Consider the following 18,502-nt stretch of genomic DNA (forward strand, 5'->3'; position numbering starts at 1 on the left):
TACCATATTGTTGGAAGAGACATAACGCCGATGCTTTCGATATTTGATGTTCATTTTAACAATCGGTTTGTTTGTGTTTCACACTGAATGGAAAACATAAAGGTAGAGTTTGGCGATTGTGATATATGACAGGTTCGACGATATGTTCGGCATGAATGAAATATAAATCAAAATGGCGGTGCGTGGAGAGTCAGCCGCAGCACCGCCGTAATAAACAGCACTTACTTTTTCCACATGCGAAATTTGCATTTATGTTTATTTAAATTATACAATGGACTACAAAATATAAATCTTTCATGATATTTGTTATATTATATCACCTTTATCTATCAATATTGTTGAAATGAAGATCAAATAGCAGTAAGTTGAAATATGTTGAAAAAGTCAAAACTTTACATGGGGTGTACTTACTTTTTCACGTGACTGTGTGTTCAATGTCTGAAATGTAGCATCAGCATGCTACCGCAAAAATCTGTTTTAACCTTACGTCAACAAGATCACGTGTCAATCAACAAGATGACGTGTCAATCAACAAGATCACGTGTCAATCAACAAGATCACGTGTCAATCAACAAGATCACGTGTCAATATATGTGCTTGGATTAGACATTGAGGATGATTTGACGATCGCGAACACTATTAATGATTATGTTATTTATGTTTCATCTGATCTATACCCTCTTAATTTTACTGCGCTTCCAATATGTCTTCCAGCTCCGAAACGACGTCCAACTCTAAACCCACGGGAAGTACAAAAAAAACATTGGCAACGATTCGGCATGAAACTTCCAGTGGGTCTCCTGGGATATCTGCACAAATGATCAGCGAATTCTCTGTTGAGCAAGCAATACCTCAAACTCTTATAATTAACTCCTCTTTTCAACAAGGAAAGGTCCCAGATGCGTGGAAGCACTGCATAGTTTCCCCGACACACAAAACCTCCTTCTTTGAAAAAGTTAAGATCAATATTGCTTACAGATCATTTTGCTAAGATTGCTGAAACATTCAATGCGAAGTAGATGCTCCATGATATTACTCCAAAGGGTGACACGCATCACATTGGGAACCGCAAATTGCTTTCCACTTTGCCCTGCCTTAGCAACGTGTTACATCCTTCATACGTTGATGCAAGAAAGACCAAATCGGTTTCCTCAGTCATTTTATCGGACCTGATAAAAGCTTTTGATCGGATTGATCACACGATTGCGATCGCAAAGGTGATTCATCTCGGTGTACGTCCCGTTGTTATTGTCTGGATCTGTGACTTCTTGTTCTCCCATCAGCAGTGTGTTTGCCATCATGTAACTTGCTCTGATTGGGCATCGCTCAATGCAGGTGCAACTCAAGGAAGCACTATTTTAGTGGTGATCAATAATGCACAATTCTTTATTGTTATTATTATTAATTATTATTATTATTTATTATTATTATTATTATTATAATATCAAGTCTCCTCGGATGCGTGGAAAGCATTGCATGTAGCCTGGTAACATTGCTCAGATGTGTAAAGTTTTTATTTCTTAAAGTAAAGCCTGGTGTTGGCTTAGCGGTTAGGGTGCCGGCTTGGGATCTGAGGATCCTGGGTTCGAATCCCGGTCATCGCTGAATTAACGCCAGGGGGGTTGACTCAGCCTGTCATCCTTTTGAGGTCGGCAAATTGAATACCAGTTCACTGATAATTCCCTGTGTGTCGCAAGAGGCAAATAACAGGGTTGGCGGCAAGAAGGGCATCCGACCATAAAACATTGCTTCAAAAAGGGGACCACGGTGCCCAAAAAAGGCCAACCCCCGCCCTGCGGGGGAAAATGGCCTCTAAAGGTGGTTCTTCTTATACCTAATTGCACAACATCCCAAAGTTCACAAGTAATCAGTGATGCTGCAAAGAAGACATTGGATTGGATAGTTCACAACTCTTGTCACAATGTGACACTTGTCAACCCACTAGACATAAATCTAAAAGATGCTGAGGCCTTCATTTCGTCAATTAATTGATACTTTGGATGAAGCACCAGCACAAAATTACTGACTCTTTCCAAAAGTACGATGTGATCATGAAATGCCATAAATGAATGCTCACTATAAAGCAACCTGTTCAACTTACCATATAAATTAGAACTCTATCATTTAGTACTTTGCCCGTGGGACATCAGAGTGAGTGAGCTTACAGTCAGAATACATTCCATGAGGAACAGACCAGAAAAGCAAGAGACAAGTTGGAGCTACCCTGACAGTCCTGGTATAAAATAGGACATGGACAAGCTTAAATAGTTCCACATGGACATTTTGAAAGATGGTTATCATGAAAGTTAGACGACTTGTTTGGTTATTTTGAGGAAAGAGGTGCAGAAAGTTTATGATGGAAAGAAAGGTGAAAAGTTTACGAAGGTTCAGCCTTTTAATTCTTAATTATTCGACCATGTTCTTTTTTCAGCAATGCTGAGCTAATTTTAAAGGCAATAAGGATTCTGTGTTTCTTTTTTTCTTTTTCCTAAGGGTGAGAAAGATTTCCTTTGTTTTGTTTAGTTTTTCTTTAATTTATTTAATTGCTCACAGGACGTAAATTATTTGATGAATATCTGCTGAGTACAAGAGCTCTGGATATAAAATTCACTCAATAACATAAAAATCAGCTTCTTTTGTCGAGCATAATTTTCAATCATCCCACTTACACAATGTTTTTGCTCAGCCCCACGTCCAAGGAATATCAGCTTATGGGAGCTCTGTTTCATAGGGATAAAAGGATTTGCTGAGCTATCTTGTACCCAGCATGTCGAAGCAAAACTCACACCACATGCATGCACAATGAAAATACCTGTGTCCCATCCTCCAACGACTGCAGCTTCAAGTGCTTCATGTAGGTGGCCGTAATGGGCAGGTTGTAGTCAATTTCGCCAGATAAGGTCCAAGGGCGTTCATTCTCTGAAAGATATAAGGGGGACATTGAGCATGTCTTGTGTCGGTTTGCAGAGATTGTTGAAGGTAGACAGTAAAATGTTGTGAGTTTGATTAACATACTTTTACAGCTCTTCTTATTTATACATGTGTGTTACATCTTCATGAATGATAACACTCTAAATTATTGCAACCACACTCATTGGGGACTCTCATCATCATTTTCTTGGCCAAATTGATATAATGGGTCAGAACATAATGCCACACCATTCAAAATCAAATAAACGCTGGATCAGCACGTCGCTGTGTCCTTGGACAGCGACTCAGCACCATCCCGACACACACCACAGTGTGTGTAGTGAGGTGTTTTTACGGCGGCCGGGGTGCAAATCCTGCCACCAACCTCCTGCGTCAACCCCGCCTGGTATTAATTCAACAGCTCAACGGGATTTGAACTCATGACTTTAGGGTCCCAAGCCCGCCTCCCTAACCAAAAGTGATTAGTCCAACGCCAATGAATATCATGGTGTACAGTGTACATTGGTGTTGACTTGTTCATTGTTGTTCATAATATATGTGTGTATATATATATATATATATATATATATATATATATATATATATATATATATATATATATATATATAAACAGTCACGTGAAAAGGTAAGTACACCCCATGTCAAGTTTAGACTTTTTCAAACATATTTAAACATACAGCTATTTGATCTTCATTTCAACAATATTGATAGATAAAGGTGATATAATATAACAAATATCATGAAACATTTACATTTTGTAGTCCATTGTATAATTTAAATAAACATAAATGCAAATTTCGCATGTGGAAAAAGTAAGTACACCCCTACATTTATGGCTACTTCAAATACCTAAAATTAGAATCAGGTGCACCAGCTCAGGTGCAAATGATTAGAACATCGTTAGAGAGGACCTTGGAGGAACCTGTCTTATTTAAACCTCAGACATTTAGTTTGGTTTGCTCTTTGTTGTTGAAGTGTGCGGCGTCACCATGCCTAGATCAAAAGAGCTCTCTGAGGCCTTCAGAAAGAAGGTTATAGATGCCTATGAGTCTGGGAAGGGATTTAAAAAGATCTCCAAACAATTTGAAATCAATCATTCGACTGTACGTAAGATCATCTACAAGTGGAGAAGGTGCCAAACAACTCCCAACTTGTTCAGGCCAGGCCGCCCCAGCAAGTTCAGCCCGAGAGCAGACCGCAAGATGCTGAAAGAAGTCTCCAAGAACCCTCAGAATGTCATCACGGGACCTACAGGTAGCTCTTGCCACTGTTGATGTCAAAGTGCACGGCTCTACCAGTAGAAAGAGGCTGCACAAATTTGATCTGCATGGGAGGTGTGCCAGGAGGAAACCTTTGCTGTCCAGAAAGAACATCAGGGCAAGACTAAAGTTTGCCAATGAACACCTAGGCAAAGACCAGCACTTCTGGAACAATGTGCTCTGGACAGATGAGTCAAAGGTAGAGCTATTTGGCCACAGTACCAGAAGACATGTTTGGCAAAAACTAAAGACAGCATTTGACCACAAGAACCTGATAACAACTGCAAAGCATGGTGGTGGAAATATTATGGTTTGGGGCAGCTTTGCTGCATCAGGGCCTGGGAAGCTCACCATCATAGAATCCACTATGAATTCTTCATTGTAGCAGAGGGTGCTTGAGGATAATGTGAGTCCATCTGTCGGAAAGTTGAAGCTCAACCGAAGGTGGACCTTGCAACATGACAATGACCCGAAACATACCAGTAAATCCACCAAGAATGGCTGAAAATAAAGAAATGGAGGGTTCTGGAATGGCCAAGTCAAGGCCCGGATCTAAATCCCATCAAGATGTTGTGGGGGGATTTGAAACGAGCTGTGCATGCAAGAAACCCCTCAAACATCGCACAGCTGAAAGAATTCTGCATGGAGGAGTGGGCAAAAATTTCTCCCAGTCGATGTCAGAGACTGGTAGACAGTTATAAGAAACGCCTACTTGAGGTTGTTTCTGCCAAACGGGGCAATACCACCTATTAGAGCCAATGGTGTACTTACTTTTTCCACATGCGAAATTTGTATTTATGTTTATTTAAATTTTACAATGGACTACAAAATGTAAATGTTTCATGATATTCGTTATATTATATCACCTTTATCTTTCAATATTGTTGAAATGAAGATCAAATAGCTGTATGTTGAAATGTGTTGAAAAAGTCAAAACTTTACATGGGGTGTACTTACTTTTTCACGTGACTGTGTGTATATATATATATATATATATAATGTATACGAATTCAGCCAGTAGGGAGCCTTTTGGATAAAAAGATGACACACCACATTCGAAGATTTTCACATCTGAGGAGACAAACTCTGATCTGAAACATATCGTAGATACACAAAGAAAGGTGTTCACAAGAGGGACTATTAACAAAAGGTTTGGTCTCTCACTCAATTTCACACCACCGAAAGTAAGTGCTAATTCCACCTGTTAATACAAATATAATTGCCAATTTAAATACATTGTGAATTGAGTGCAAGTGAAGTTGTGAATTATGGGTAGAGTGTGCATGCAATTATTTAGTGGATGGAGAAAGAGAGATAGTTAAACCTGATAAGAGAAAGATAACCTTGAGTCTGCTGAGTGCTTCAATTAAATTCAGGATGTGGGAGTACTTCACATCCCTTGTGTTTCTTTGCCTGCAATTCCCTCTGAAGGTTATCACAAATTGAATGAGGAAAATAGCACCATGTTATTATGCTCCAATATTCTTCAACTATCATCTTGAATGAAATGATTGAATGAATGCAGAAAACCTTGGGCAAAGGAAAAAGTTGTTTGGTTTATTAAATCTACTAAGATCTTTGTCTACAGATATCTTTAATGAAAAACTTTCGATTTTTATTACCTTATTTTTCATAAGCTCGTTTTGCAGCTTAGACATCCAAGGATAAACAAGAAAACTTCAAAAAGGAGGCCACTTGACCGATCATAGATAGCTGGTCCTGTTCACGCTGTCAGGTGCGTAGGACTGCCGAGGCCGTTTTATTGGCTAGGGGGAACAACCCAGGACAGGTCACCACTCCGACACAGGATACTTGAATGGCTCATTTTTCCCATAGCTGGTACTCATTTAGCTGATCTTGGAAGGACGGCACGCTGATTCAACACAATTGGTGTTGTTTTGGCATGCCGGGGCCTTTGAACTAAGGACATTAATATCTGAAGCCAACCACCTTAATCGACCACCAGGCTTATCACTTGACCTATCGTATTTGACCTTGACCACACAACAATAACATTATCTATCAAGTTTGCTTTATTTTCCATGTACTAACCACATTTGCCAGGTAAACGTAATCGGACATAAGATTCCCTTTAATAACCAAGTATTACTCGCTGTCATCATCACATTATTGGAAATATTTATGGAATTAGAGAAAAAGTGGGTATAAAATGTACAGTGGCTAAGATGTTTCTCCCATCTTTTCTTCCATAGCTTTTCTTCCAGGGATTCCCAATTTTAAAAAAACACATGATAGAATTGCACCTCATGTGTAATGAAAATATATAGAAATCTACACAAACACGTCAATTGATATGCCATTGTTGTCAGTGTAGGATCACAAGCCGCTGCTAGGTTTGATCTGAGTTAAATGTCACGGAAAAAACTATGAAAGGTCATATGAGAGAGAGCACAGCAGTGAAACAAGATATAAGTAGAATAGAGACAACATCAGATGTTTTGAAATAAAATTATGGTCTGCAAAATGAACAAGAAAGAGCAATCAGAAATTGCAAACCCTCGCCAGGATGTATTTTCAGTGTTTTTAAGGCTTTTGTGTTAAAACAAATATGGCGGCCGAACCACGAGACTGATGACGTCATCATTATTGTTTTCCTAAACTAATTTATTCCTAGATAATGCTCAAGAAATTTCATCTTGATCGGATGAAGTTTTGTACTTGTTGAATTATGACGTCATAATGGAGGCACATATGACATCATCATCAACATATTTTATTCCACATGGAGAGTTCTTTACAATGAGCTATGTCTCAATTTTTTCAATGCAGCGCTTTCAGGGATATAGAGGTGCAAAGTTTTTCGGTTTTTCCAAGATGTCGGCCGAACCACGTGACCTATGACGTCAGAAATATCATTAAAAAAATTATACAGGTGGAGTTGCACCTATGGTGAAAATTTCCTGTCAATCGGACCAACGGTTGCAGAGAAAATCATATTTATTCTGTGCGGACAAACAAACAGACAAACAAACAGACAATCAAACAGACAAACAGACTCAAATGCAATACCCTCTCCTCTGGCAAGGGTAATTACAATGGGCACATGCCCTTTGACATCTGACCTGTTGAACCCACAATGAAATCAGTTCATCTTTGTATTACAGTCCATGCTAGTGCCAAGTTTGGTTTGAAATCCAAACTCATTCACACAAGTCACAAGAAACTCATTTTGCAATAAATGTTTGTTTTGTAGCGGTTACCGCTGGATGTACACAATCGCCTTGCACCGGCCAGAACACGGCCAGACGCACCTCTCCCGGGCATGCCCGGACTCACTGTTCCCGGGCACGCCCGAACCTCCCGGGCACGCCCGGTCTCGTCTTTCCCGGGCATGCCCGCTCTCGCCTTTCCAGGGCTCGCCCAGAGCGTCCGGGCATGCCCGCTATCGCCTTTCCAGGGCTCGCCCAGAGCGTCCGGGCATGCCCGCTATCGCCTTTCCAGGGCTCGCCCAGAGCGTCCGGGCATGCCCGCTATCGCCTTTCCAGGGCTCGCCCAGAGCGTCCGGGCATGCCCGCTATCGCCTTTCCAGGGCTCGCCCAGAGCGTCCGGGCATGCCCGCTATCGCCTTTTCAGGGCTCGCCCAGAGCGTCCGGGCATGCCCGCTATCGCCTTTCCAGGGCTCGCCCAGAGCGTCCGGGCATGCCCGCTATCGCCTTTCCAGGGCTCGCCCAGAGCGCCCGGGCACGCCCAGCCTCGACTTGCCAGGCCGCAGCCAAACACGCCCGGGCAGGTCCAGACTCGCCTTTCCAAGGCTCGCCCTTGACACCCGGGCATGCCCGGTATAGCTTTTGCCGGGCAAACTTCCCGACATAAATGTGTATATATATTGCTGCCCGATAAACGGGCTTGTCAGAATACCTGAGCTGTTTTGTTTCAATAAAGCAACTCGGACGAATTCCGTCTTTGGTCGCGTCAATTCTTTCGACTCGCGTTGGAGCGCAGTTCCTTCAGTTTCCCATAAATCGTACACTTTCTAAAATCCAATCTCACCCCTCCCCTCCAAATCTTCCCCATAACCCCTCCCCTCCAAATCTTCCCCATCACCCCTCCCCTCCAAATCTTCCCCATCACCCATCCCTTTCAAATCTCCCCCTTGCCCCCTCCCTCCTAAACTACCCCCTCACCGCCAAGACGCCCCTCGCCCCTCCCCTCCTAGACTCCTGCCTCACCCCTCCCCTCCAAATCTCCCCCATATCCCATCCCTTTCAAATCCCTCCCCTTGTCCCTTCCCTCCCAAACTCCCCCCTCACCCCTCCCCTTCAAATCTCCCCACCCTCATTGCTTCTCAATTTCCCCCCTCTCACTCCCCCTCCTCAAAGCGTCCTCCCCGCTTCTTCCCCCTTCCAACTCTCACCTCCATCTCCCCCAACCTTCTGCCTCGCTCTTCCCCCTCCTCAAATAACACCTCATTGTGCCTCACCCAATCACCATCAAACCTTTTGTCCGCCCCATCCTTCCCTTTCTCCGAGCTATTCTGAAATCTCTGACACACCTTCAACAGCTCTCCCTACCTCTTCCACCTCTTCCACATCTTACCCTACCCCTCCTCCCCCCTGTTCTGTATCTGATGCTCCCCCTTCCTCTTCATTAACGGTATGGACCTCAAACATCCGGGGCCTTCGTTCAAACTTAACTGATCTCTCCATACAGGTTGCTTCTGTCAAACCAGACGTGATCTGCTTAACAGAAACTTTCCTCCTTTATGATGTCTCTGATTCCTTAGTATCTCTCCCGGGCTACTCCCTCCTCCGGTATGATAGACCTGAGCCTCGTCCTGGAGGCGGGGTTGCTATCTTTATCAAAAACTCTCTTCCTCACTCGCCCTGCACTGCACTCTCTCCACCTCACCCCCAGGTATACCTCTGGCTACGGCTTCCCCTTCGCTCCCACCTCTTGTTCATATGTGTGTTGTACCGTCCACCAAAAAGTGATGACTCCATCTACATCTCGCTGTCTGATAATATGGACCAACTTCTATCTACTCATCCCAACTCTCTCTTCCTCATATGTGGTGATTTCAACTGTCATCATGCCAGTTGGCTGGGTGTGGGTACCTCTCTCACCAGCCATGGCTCCTCAGCAAAGGACTTCTGCGACTCACTGGGACTGACACAATCTGTCAATTTCCCGACCCGGATCTCAGTCAACGGAACATCTTCTCTTCTGGACTTGGTTATGACTAACTTCCCTGAAAATGTCTGCTGCTCTTCTTCTGCTCCAATCGGATCATCTGATCATGTCCTTGTTAAAGTGGACATCTCTCTGACCATTCTCAGGGAGCCTGCTCAGCGTCGACGAGTCTGGCATTTCACTCAGGCCAACTGGCACGGTCTTCAAGCAGCCATCAATCATCTGGACTGGTCTCCCATCTCTACCACCTCTGACATCAACTCATCCTGGGAATTCTTCCAAAGTAAATTGCTCTCTCTCATGCACAGATTTATCCCATCTCGTCTTCAGTTGTCATACCCTTCCTCCCGTCCATGGTACACGGAATCTTGTGGTGAGGCTGTTGCCCAGAAACAACTTGCCTTCGTCTCCTGGAAAGCAAATCCAACGGAAGGAAATCTCATTTCCTTTCACAAAGCCCGAAACAAGTGTGTGTCCACCCTCAGGAGAGCCAGGAAACAATATCTCTCCGTTCTCAAGACCGAACTCTCTTATCTGTCTCCCTCTTCCAAATCCTGGTGGCATCTGGTCAAATCCGTTTCTGGTGTTTGTTCCCCCTCCATCCCCTCCCTTACCTCAAACGGCTACACAGCTGACTCCGCACGTGAAAAAGCTGAATGCCTCAACTCTGTGTTTGCCTCTAAATCTTGTGTCCCAAACCCATCCCTCTCTGTACCCACCATACCCAGTCGTACCCTGCTGCTCCTGGACTCCGTGTCCTTTCCTCCTGACAAGGTGGAAAAGTTTCTGTCAACCCTCGACTCCGATTCTGCAACTGGACCCGACGGCATCAGCGCACGGGTCCTAAAATCCTGCTCTGCTGCTCTATCTCACCCTCTCTCTGTTCTCTTCACCCTCTCTTTTGCTCAATGTCAACTGCCATCTGCTTGGAAATCAGCCAACATCACCGGTTTGCACAAAAACAGATCCCAGCAACTACAGACCAATCAGCCTTCTCCCAATTATCAGCAAAGTCATGGAATCCATCATTGCTTCGGATATGAAATCTTTCCTCTTCTCCAATGGCTTGATCTCTGATCATCAATTTGGTTTCAGACCAGGTCACTCTACTCTGGACATGCTGCTTCTGCTGTCTCAACAATGGATGGAGGTCCTCAATGCCAAACAGGAAATTAGAGCTGCCTCCCTCGACATATCACATGCCTTCGACACGGTCTGGCACCCCGCTCTGCTCACCAAACTCTCCTCCTTTGGTATCCATGGAAATCTCCACGCATGGCTGGCGGACTTCCTCTCCAGTCGTCGTCAACGTGTGGCCCTGAATGGGTTTCTCTCATCTCCTCTTCCTGTTCAGGCTGGAGTTCCCCAAGGCAGTGTTCTGGGCCCCGTGCTTTTTCTGGTCTTCATCAATGATCTCTCTGACTCTCTTGAAAATCCTCTCTATCTCTTTGCTGATGACTCCACTCTCTGCCGCTCCATTCCTCTTCCCTCAGATTGGCAGTCTGCAGCCTCCTCACTCTCTGAAGACTTGGACAAAATCACAGACTGGTCAAACAAGTGGAACATGTCTTTCAATCCTGACAAATCTCACACTCTTACTATGTCTCTCCGAAAAGATCGACAGGACAACCCTCCCATCTACTTTCTCAACAATCCTCTCCAAGAAGTTCTGTCGCTCAAGCTTTTGGGTCTCACTATCTGCCATGATCTTTCTTGGGAAAACCACATTTCCAAGCTGGCCTCCAAAGCCAGTCGCCGACTGGGCATCCTCCGTCGTGCGACGTCCATCCTCGGCACACCTGAGCTCCTCACCACATACAAGGCTTTCATCCGCAGCTCAATGGAATACTGTTCTCCCCTATGGGCCGGTGCTCCTGCCTCACACCTAGCTCGGCTTCACGCTGTTGAAACCAAAGCTTTCAGAATTATTGGAATCTCCCACGATGAAGCTATCTCTGAGGGCCTTTCACTCACTCACCGCAGGCAGGTAGGTGGTCTTTCTGTCTTCTACCGACTCCTCTCCGGCCTTGCACCCCCAGCTCTCTCTGTGCTCTGTCCCCCAAATATTCCTACAGGTCGCACAAGATCTGCCAGCAACCCTCTGATGGTTAAACTGCCGAAATCTCGGCTCTCTGCTCACCTTCACTCTTTCATTCCTCTTTTCTCCCGCCTCTGGAACAAACTCCCTCACTCCCTTCAATGCCACTCGTCCTTCCAGGTCTTTAAAACAGCTGTTCACCACCATCTGTTATCTTCCCCCATCCAAAACCTTGATCTTTTCTACCCCCGCTAATTCACCCCAGATCCACCTTGTTTGAAATTCCAACTTCTTTCCTGGAAGTCCTGGCAGTGTTCATATGTTTTATACCTCTCCCACCCCTCCCCCCCCTTCCCATGCCCCACCCCCCCCCCCACCAAAGCCCTCTCCCTCTCACAGATCTCTCGATGTCTCCATGTCTCCATGTCTCTCGGTCCCTGCTCTCAAATGTTGTGTTCATGTCCTTCCCCCTCTCTCCCCATCTTGTCTACCGCTCCCGATGTTATATGTTTTATGTGTCGGTTTGTCTTTCTGTGTGATTAATGTTCGCTCTTTCACGAGCCTCGATCTTGTATACAAAAACAAAAAAAACAAAAAAAAATCCCTGCAGTTGTTCACAGGTTATCTAGTAACACCAAAGCGATAGCGGACAGATGGACGCTCAGACAGATGAACAACCTGAAAACATAATGCCCCCAGCTCTCAAAGGCAGGAGGCAAAAAGGAGATGCTCCATAATACCACAGCCATCGGTTGATGCAGTACACTGATTGTTGACATGCAAGTAATAAGAAAAAGACACACCTGAAGGACTAGAAAAGCATAAGAAAGGTGATATTTAGCATAGTGAATGTCTGGTGAATACTATGATTCAGTGGAAGGAAATAACAAATGACAACAATACAGTAATCAAAGCCTTAGCTAGTGGAGGCTACTCCAGGTGGCACATAACTTTGTATGTATTGCAAAATTCTGAGGATACACGAAACACGTAATGTGACAATAGAAGCGGTTGACAAAAAAAGCACAAACTTAACAAAAGTGGTCAGTATGTTGTCCATCTATACCAGGGTACCTCAGGGTGCGTTGCCTATACCATAGACGATGATCCAGTTGAGATCTTGCAAATGACTGAGCTGAGAGTATGGGAGTTAATGTTTCTTTAAAAAAAAGTTAGATACACATTAGTGAAAAGGAGTCTCAATAGATGGGTAGCTGCCTGAAAACTTTTGCTGATGAAAGGCAAGGTTGTGTGTGTATGTATGTATGTATGTATGTATGTATGTATGTATGTATGTATGTATGTATATATATATATATATATATATATATATATATATATATATATATATATAATTATATATATATATATATATAATTATATATATATATATATATATATATATATATATATATATAATTATATATATATATATATATATATATATATATATATATATATATATATATATATATATATATATATATATATATATATATATATATATATATATATATATATACATATATATATATGTATATATATACATATATATATATATATATTGTTACGTGCTCCTCCCCAAACCCCGCTCATGGTGTACCTCCGAGCCCCGAGTGGAGTCACGGCAGAAAGATGTGTTATTCTGTATGTCAAAGATCAATGGTGAAACCACACCAATTGTACCAACAAACAAGTATTGTATTAAGATCACACAAGAATAACAGTACAACAACAATATTAATCAATTGTACAACCAATATAGATTTCCTATGATGGTACCATCAGGTTCGTACAATATAACTCACTGTGCTCCAAGTGAGCGAAAAGACGAACATTCCCAATGTCTCTATTCCGGCATCAAGCCAAAGTCGATCCGCTCCCGTGATCATCAGAACGGTGTCTAATCGAGACCAGAATCCCGTTCGGATCACAGTCACAGTCACGCTGCCAAAGCTGCGCAAAGGTGCCCTCAAGGCGACTGGGAAATCACACCCTCGGGTACGGACGTTCCACGGCTCACAATCGGCGAACCGCAGATTTCCCACTCAAAAGCCACGTTACACACACACACCAGATTAACGTCTGAATGCGGTGAAAATGGTTGACGCGAGGTGAAAAACCTGGAGCGATGCGAAAATCGGGCGCGAGTCAAAATGGCAAAATGCGATGACAACTCTGTCGCAGGATCCCTTTCCCGGGAAACCCAAAGTTCACTCGTGACTCTCGTTCGTCAACGTTCGCTCCAGACCTCAAAGCAGCTCGGCTTTCTTGTCCGACTCACTTGCGCCGCCTTCTCTTCCTCCTCATCCTCTTCGTCGGCGTCCGGTTCCGGTTCATTTAAAACATTAACTTTTTTACCTTTTGAAAATAGCAATCTCTATTTCCCTTAAACGACAACAATAATAGTACATGGAATCAAAAATGTTTACAGTGGATGAAAACCACAACAACTGAAGTGACGAATCCATAACACTTCCCCCCCTCAAGAAAGAAAGTTTGAACATAGTGAAAACTTTCTTTGCAGACAAAAACTCTTTTAACAGACAAAAGTAAAACTCACACCCAAATGATCAATTCACGTGAACAACAATAATTAATATTCCCCAAAATAAAGCAACAAAACTTGCAAACCACCTACAGGAATTTCCAAAGTTAGTTCACTCTGGATAAAGCATCAGCAACGACATTGTCCCTGCCCTTTACATGCTCAATTTCAAAGTTGAACTCCTGCAAAGCCAAACTCCATCTCATCAACCTCTGATTTTTATTTTTCATTTTTTGAATGAAGGTTAAGGGGTTGTGATCAGTGAATCCAAACCAAAGCAAATCAATAGCACTTTTTGAAGGAGGAGCCAGGTTTCATGGTGGTTGGGTGGTGAGGCCTGTAAGTATTCACTGCATGGACGCATTTAGGAGCGTGGAGTTCACGGGTTAATCTGTGTAGGAATCTTGGCTCGGCTGCTCCTGAGCACTCAGTGCTTCCAACTCTTCTCTTGATCATAAAAATCATAATCACGGTTGTAGAGCCGGGTGCTGTAGTCACGTGAGTAGCGGTCCCCATCTCGGCTACCACCGTAATAGTCATCCCGTCGAGAGTTGCCAAAACTGCGCTGCTGCTGCTGGGAGCCGCTGCTGGGAGCCTCCGTAGTAATCATGACTGCGGCCGCCACCAAAACTACAACTCCCACCACGGGAGCCATAGCCACCCCTGAAACTACCTCCACGTTTTCCTCCTCTGCAGCCCCCTCGACGCCCATGGCCTGCCTTCTCTACTGTTATGGTCCGACCATCCAAATCCTTGCCATTCAAATCCTTTTCTGCATCTTTGTCGTCCTTTGTGTTTTCAAACGTGACAAAGCCAAACCCTCTCGACTTTTGCTTCTCCCTGTCTTTTATCAGCAGCACTTCCAAGAGTGGTCAATATTTGCCAAAGATAGAGTCCAGAACATCTTCACTTGTGTCAAAGTTCAGTCCACCTACAAAGAGCGTGCCAACATTGCCTCCATCCATGACTTGTGTGTGCTGACACTTAGTTTCAGGGTACTCGACAAGAAGTGCCTGTGCAAAGCGTGACGTCAGTACCTTCTCCTTCTCTTCAGAGTGCTTCCTACCGATAGCACGAGTCGCGGCACAGGATGGAAAGATACCCGGAATCTCCTGCTCTAACTGTGCAGTGTTATTTTCCATACTAGGCTTTTCAACAAACATCGGATTACCAGAAACTCGACCACCGGCCAAATCATTCCCGATAACAAAAGAGATTCCCTTTACAGGAAGAGTGGCTTGTAAACCTACGGTGACCGGTCCTGACACGAAATCAGACTTCAAATGGATGACATGAAGTGGAGCTTTAACATAGCCACCAACCCCCTGTAAAAGAACACTAACACCAGTTGCCGTCTTCTCTGACAATGGAAAAATGCCCTCAAGCATTAAAGATTGATGTGCTCCTGTGTCCCTCAATACCCCAACAGGTCTCTGGTTCGTTAAGTCTCCATCCAGTGACACAAACCCCTCTGAAGTAAAAGGTTTGTAATCCTCTTGAACAAGGTCGTTCTGTGATGCCGTAACTTTGGCATGGGAACCTTCACAAGGCACTGTCTTCCAAGGACGATTTCTCGCATTGGCCAATGCATTCGGAGTTGTACTAGTCTGACTCCGCTTCTGATTTTTCCTTTTCCGGGCGTAACATTGGGACATCAAATGCCGAGGTTTCTTGCAAAAAGTGCAAGTAGGCCCGCAGGAAAAACTCGTGGTCTGCCTCGGGCCCCCCAGAAGATAAGTCTGTCTTGGAACTGTAGTCTTCTGATCCCTAACAGTCGCGGTATCAGATTTGTCCCCATAGTCCTCTCCAGGCCGCCTCCATGAATACTTGTTCTCCGCCCCTGATTTACCATAACTCCCCTGGCTAACTCAAGGCGGGAAGTTAGGTTTGTGGAACGCCATCCTGTGTGTCAAGGCAAAGTCCTCTGCCACGGTTGCTGCCTCATACAACTCTGGTACTTTCTTTTCATCCAGATGTACTTTAATGTCCGCGTGGACACACTGTTTGAATTCCTCCACCAAGATCAATTGTCGCAACAGGTTGAAGTCTTTCCCAATCTCCTTCGAGTCACACCACCTATCAAACATGGTTTCCTTTATTCTGGCAAACTCCACATGGGTCTCACTCTACCTCTTCCTGGCATTCCTGAATTTTTGCCGGTAAGATTCAGGGACCAATTCATAGGCTTTGAGAATGGTTTTTTTCACTATCTCATAATCTGCACATTGGTCAATCGGTAAAGCCGAATAGATATCTTGAGCTTTACCCACCAGAACACTTTGCACTAACATAGTCCAGGACCCCACAGGCCATTTTAGCATTTGAGCCACTTTCTCAAAGTGTAAAAAAAACTTGGCTACCTCCTTTTCATTGAAGGGTGGAACCAGCCTCACATGCCTACCAACATCCCAAGTGTTCTGACTAGTTGTCTAACTAGCCGGCATGGATACTACTTCTCTCCGTTCTCCCAGTAATTCCAGCTCCTTGAGTTTAAGTTCCTTCTGATACTCCATGTCACGTTCCTTTAACTTCCTTTCGGCTCTCCTTTCCTCTGCTATTTCCTCTGCTCTTCTTTCTTCTTCAGCTCTCCTTTCCTCTGCTCTTCTCTCCTTGAGTTCTCGTTCCTGTTCTGCTCTTCTTTCCTCGAGTTCCTTTTCAGCTCTCCTTTCCTCTGCTCTTCTTTCCTTGAGTTCTCGTTTCTGTTCTGCTCTTTCCTTTTCTGCTTTCCTTTCCTCTGCTTTTAACCATTCCTGGCTCTGCAGTTGCATCTCCATTTTCCGAAGCTCCCCTTTTTCTTTTTCCTCGGGTAACCAATCCAAGGCTACCTCTTTCCATGTTCCTTGTCCTACCAGAGATTCTACCACCAATGTCTGCATCTCTGCTTTCTTCATATTAACTCGGACCTCCAAGTTAAAATATTTGGCCAATATCAAGAGTTCCGATCTTTTTAACGCTTGGAACTGTGCCTCATTAGGGGACGCCGCAAACTTTTCTGCATCAAATACCATGGTGACTATTAGTTAGCACCTGTTAACCTTCACACAAAAATTTTCATTTTTTTTTGAAAAATTTGGGAATGTTAGAAAAATTCCAAATTTGGGAATTTTGGGAATGTTGGGGAATTCAATCCCGGACGAGCCCCCAATTTCTGTTACGTGCACCTCCCCAAACCCCTGTCACGGTGTACCTCCGAGCCCCGAGAGGAGTCACGGCAGAAAGATGTGTTATTCTGTATGTCAAAGATCAATGGTGAAACCACACCAATTGTTACCAACAAACAAGTATTGTATTAAGATCACACAAGAATAACAGTACAACAACAATAGTAATCAATTGTACAACCAATATATATTTCCTATGATGGTACCATCAGGTTCGTACAATATAACTCACTGTGCTCCAAGTGAGCGAAAAGAAGAACATTCCCAATTTCTCTATTCCGGCATCAAGCCAAAGTCGATCCGCTCCCGTGATCGTCAGAACGATGTCTAATCAAGACCAGAATCCCGTTCGGATGACAGTCACAGTCACGCTGCCAAAGCTGCGCAAAGGTGCCCTCAAGGCGGCTGGGAAATCACACCCTCGGGTATGGACGTTCCACGGCTCCCAATCGACGAACCGCAGATTTCCCACTCAAAAGCCACGTTACACACACACACCAGATTAACGTCTGAATGCGGTGAAAATGGTTGACGCGAGTTGAAAAACCTGGAGCGATGCGAAAATCGGGCACGAGTCAAAATGGCCAATGTTTCGGTCTCGAGACGTAACGGCATTTCAATGATTCTCTTCGGAATCAACCGCAAAACCTGTCACGCAGGTTTATCTGTCACAGCGATGACAACTCTGTCGCAGCAATCCCTTTCCCGGGAAACCCAAAGTTCACTCGTGACTCTCGTTCGCCAACGTTCGCTCCAGACCTCAAAGAAGCTCGGCTTTCTTGTCCGACTCACTTGCTCCGCCTTCTCTTACTCGTCTTCCTCTTTGTCGTTGTCCGGTTCCGGTTTCATTTAAAACATTAACTTCTTTACCTTTTGAAAATAGTAATCTCTATTTCCCTTAAACGACAACAATAATAGTACATGGAATCAAAAATGTTTACAGTGGATGAAAACCACAACAACGGAAGTGACGAATCCGTAACAATATATATATATATATATATATTGTTGCGGATACGAGGATTGTGTTTTTTTTATTGTGTTGTATTGTATAGTAAATTGTTGTAAATATCACCCTCTGTAAAATGTAATGATTCCTTGTAAATACCTCCGTAGTGTAAAGGTCAAAGGGCGTCCCATAATTAGTCCATAAAGCATACACGTCAGCCAATCATAGAATACCCCTGTTCGATAGTTATATCTTTATTATGTGTATTAGGGTAAGGCCTTGTCTTCCATTAAGATGACACTCCATTGCACCAAGTGAAATAGAGTAGATTCCTTTCACTTTCCCCTTTCATCATTGCCAAGCCTCGATTGCCAATTACATCCCCTCCAAAACCACCATTGAACATGTGCTCGGGTCGGGGGAGACGGGCGTGCCCGCCCGTCGTCATCAAGGGCAGAGCCAGAG

General features: G+C 44.0%; 1 protein-coding gene across 2 annotated transcripts in view; it reads right to left on the reverse strand.

Annotated features, from left to right (window-relative positions):
* The window catches only part of NOL4 (nucleolar protein 4), a 604,446-nt gene that overhangs the window by 371,464 nt on the left and 214,480 nt on the right, over nt 1-18,502 (reverse strand). For both annotated transcript variants that reach the window (XM_078774531.1, XM_068110142.2), the window contains exon 4: nt 2,813-2,919. In XM_078774531.1, coding sequence (XP_078630657.1) covers nt 2,813-2,919 — 107 coding nt within the window. The remainder of the gene's footprint in view (nt 1-2,812; nt 2,920-18,502) is intronic.

This window comes from Myxine glutinosa, chromosome 3 (assembly GCF_964187855.1).
Source record: "Myxine glutinosa chromosome 3, kmMyxGlut1.1, whole genome shotgun sequence".
NCBI classification, from domain to species: Eukaryota; Metazoa; Chordata; class Myxini; order Myxiniformes; family Myxinidae; genus Myxine; species Myxine glutinosa.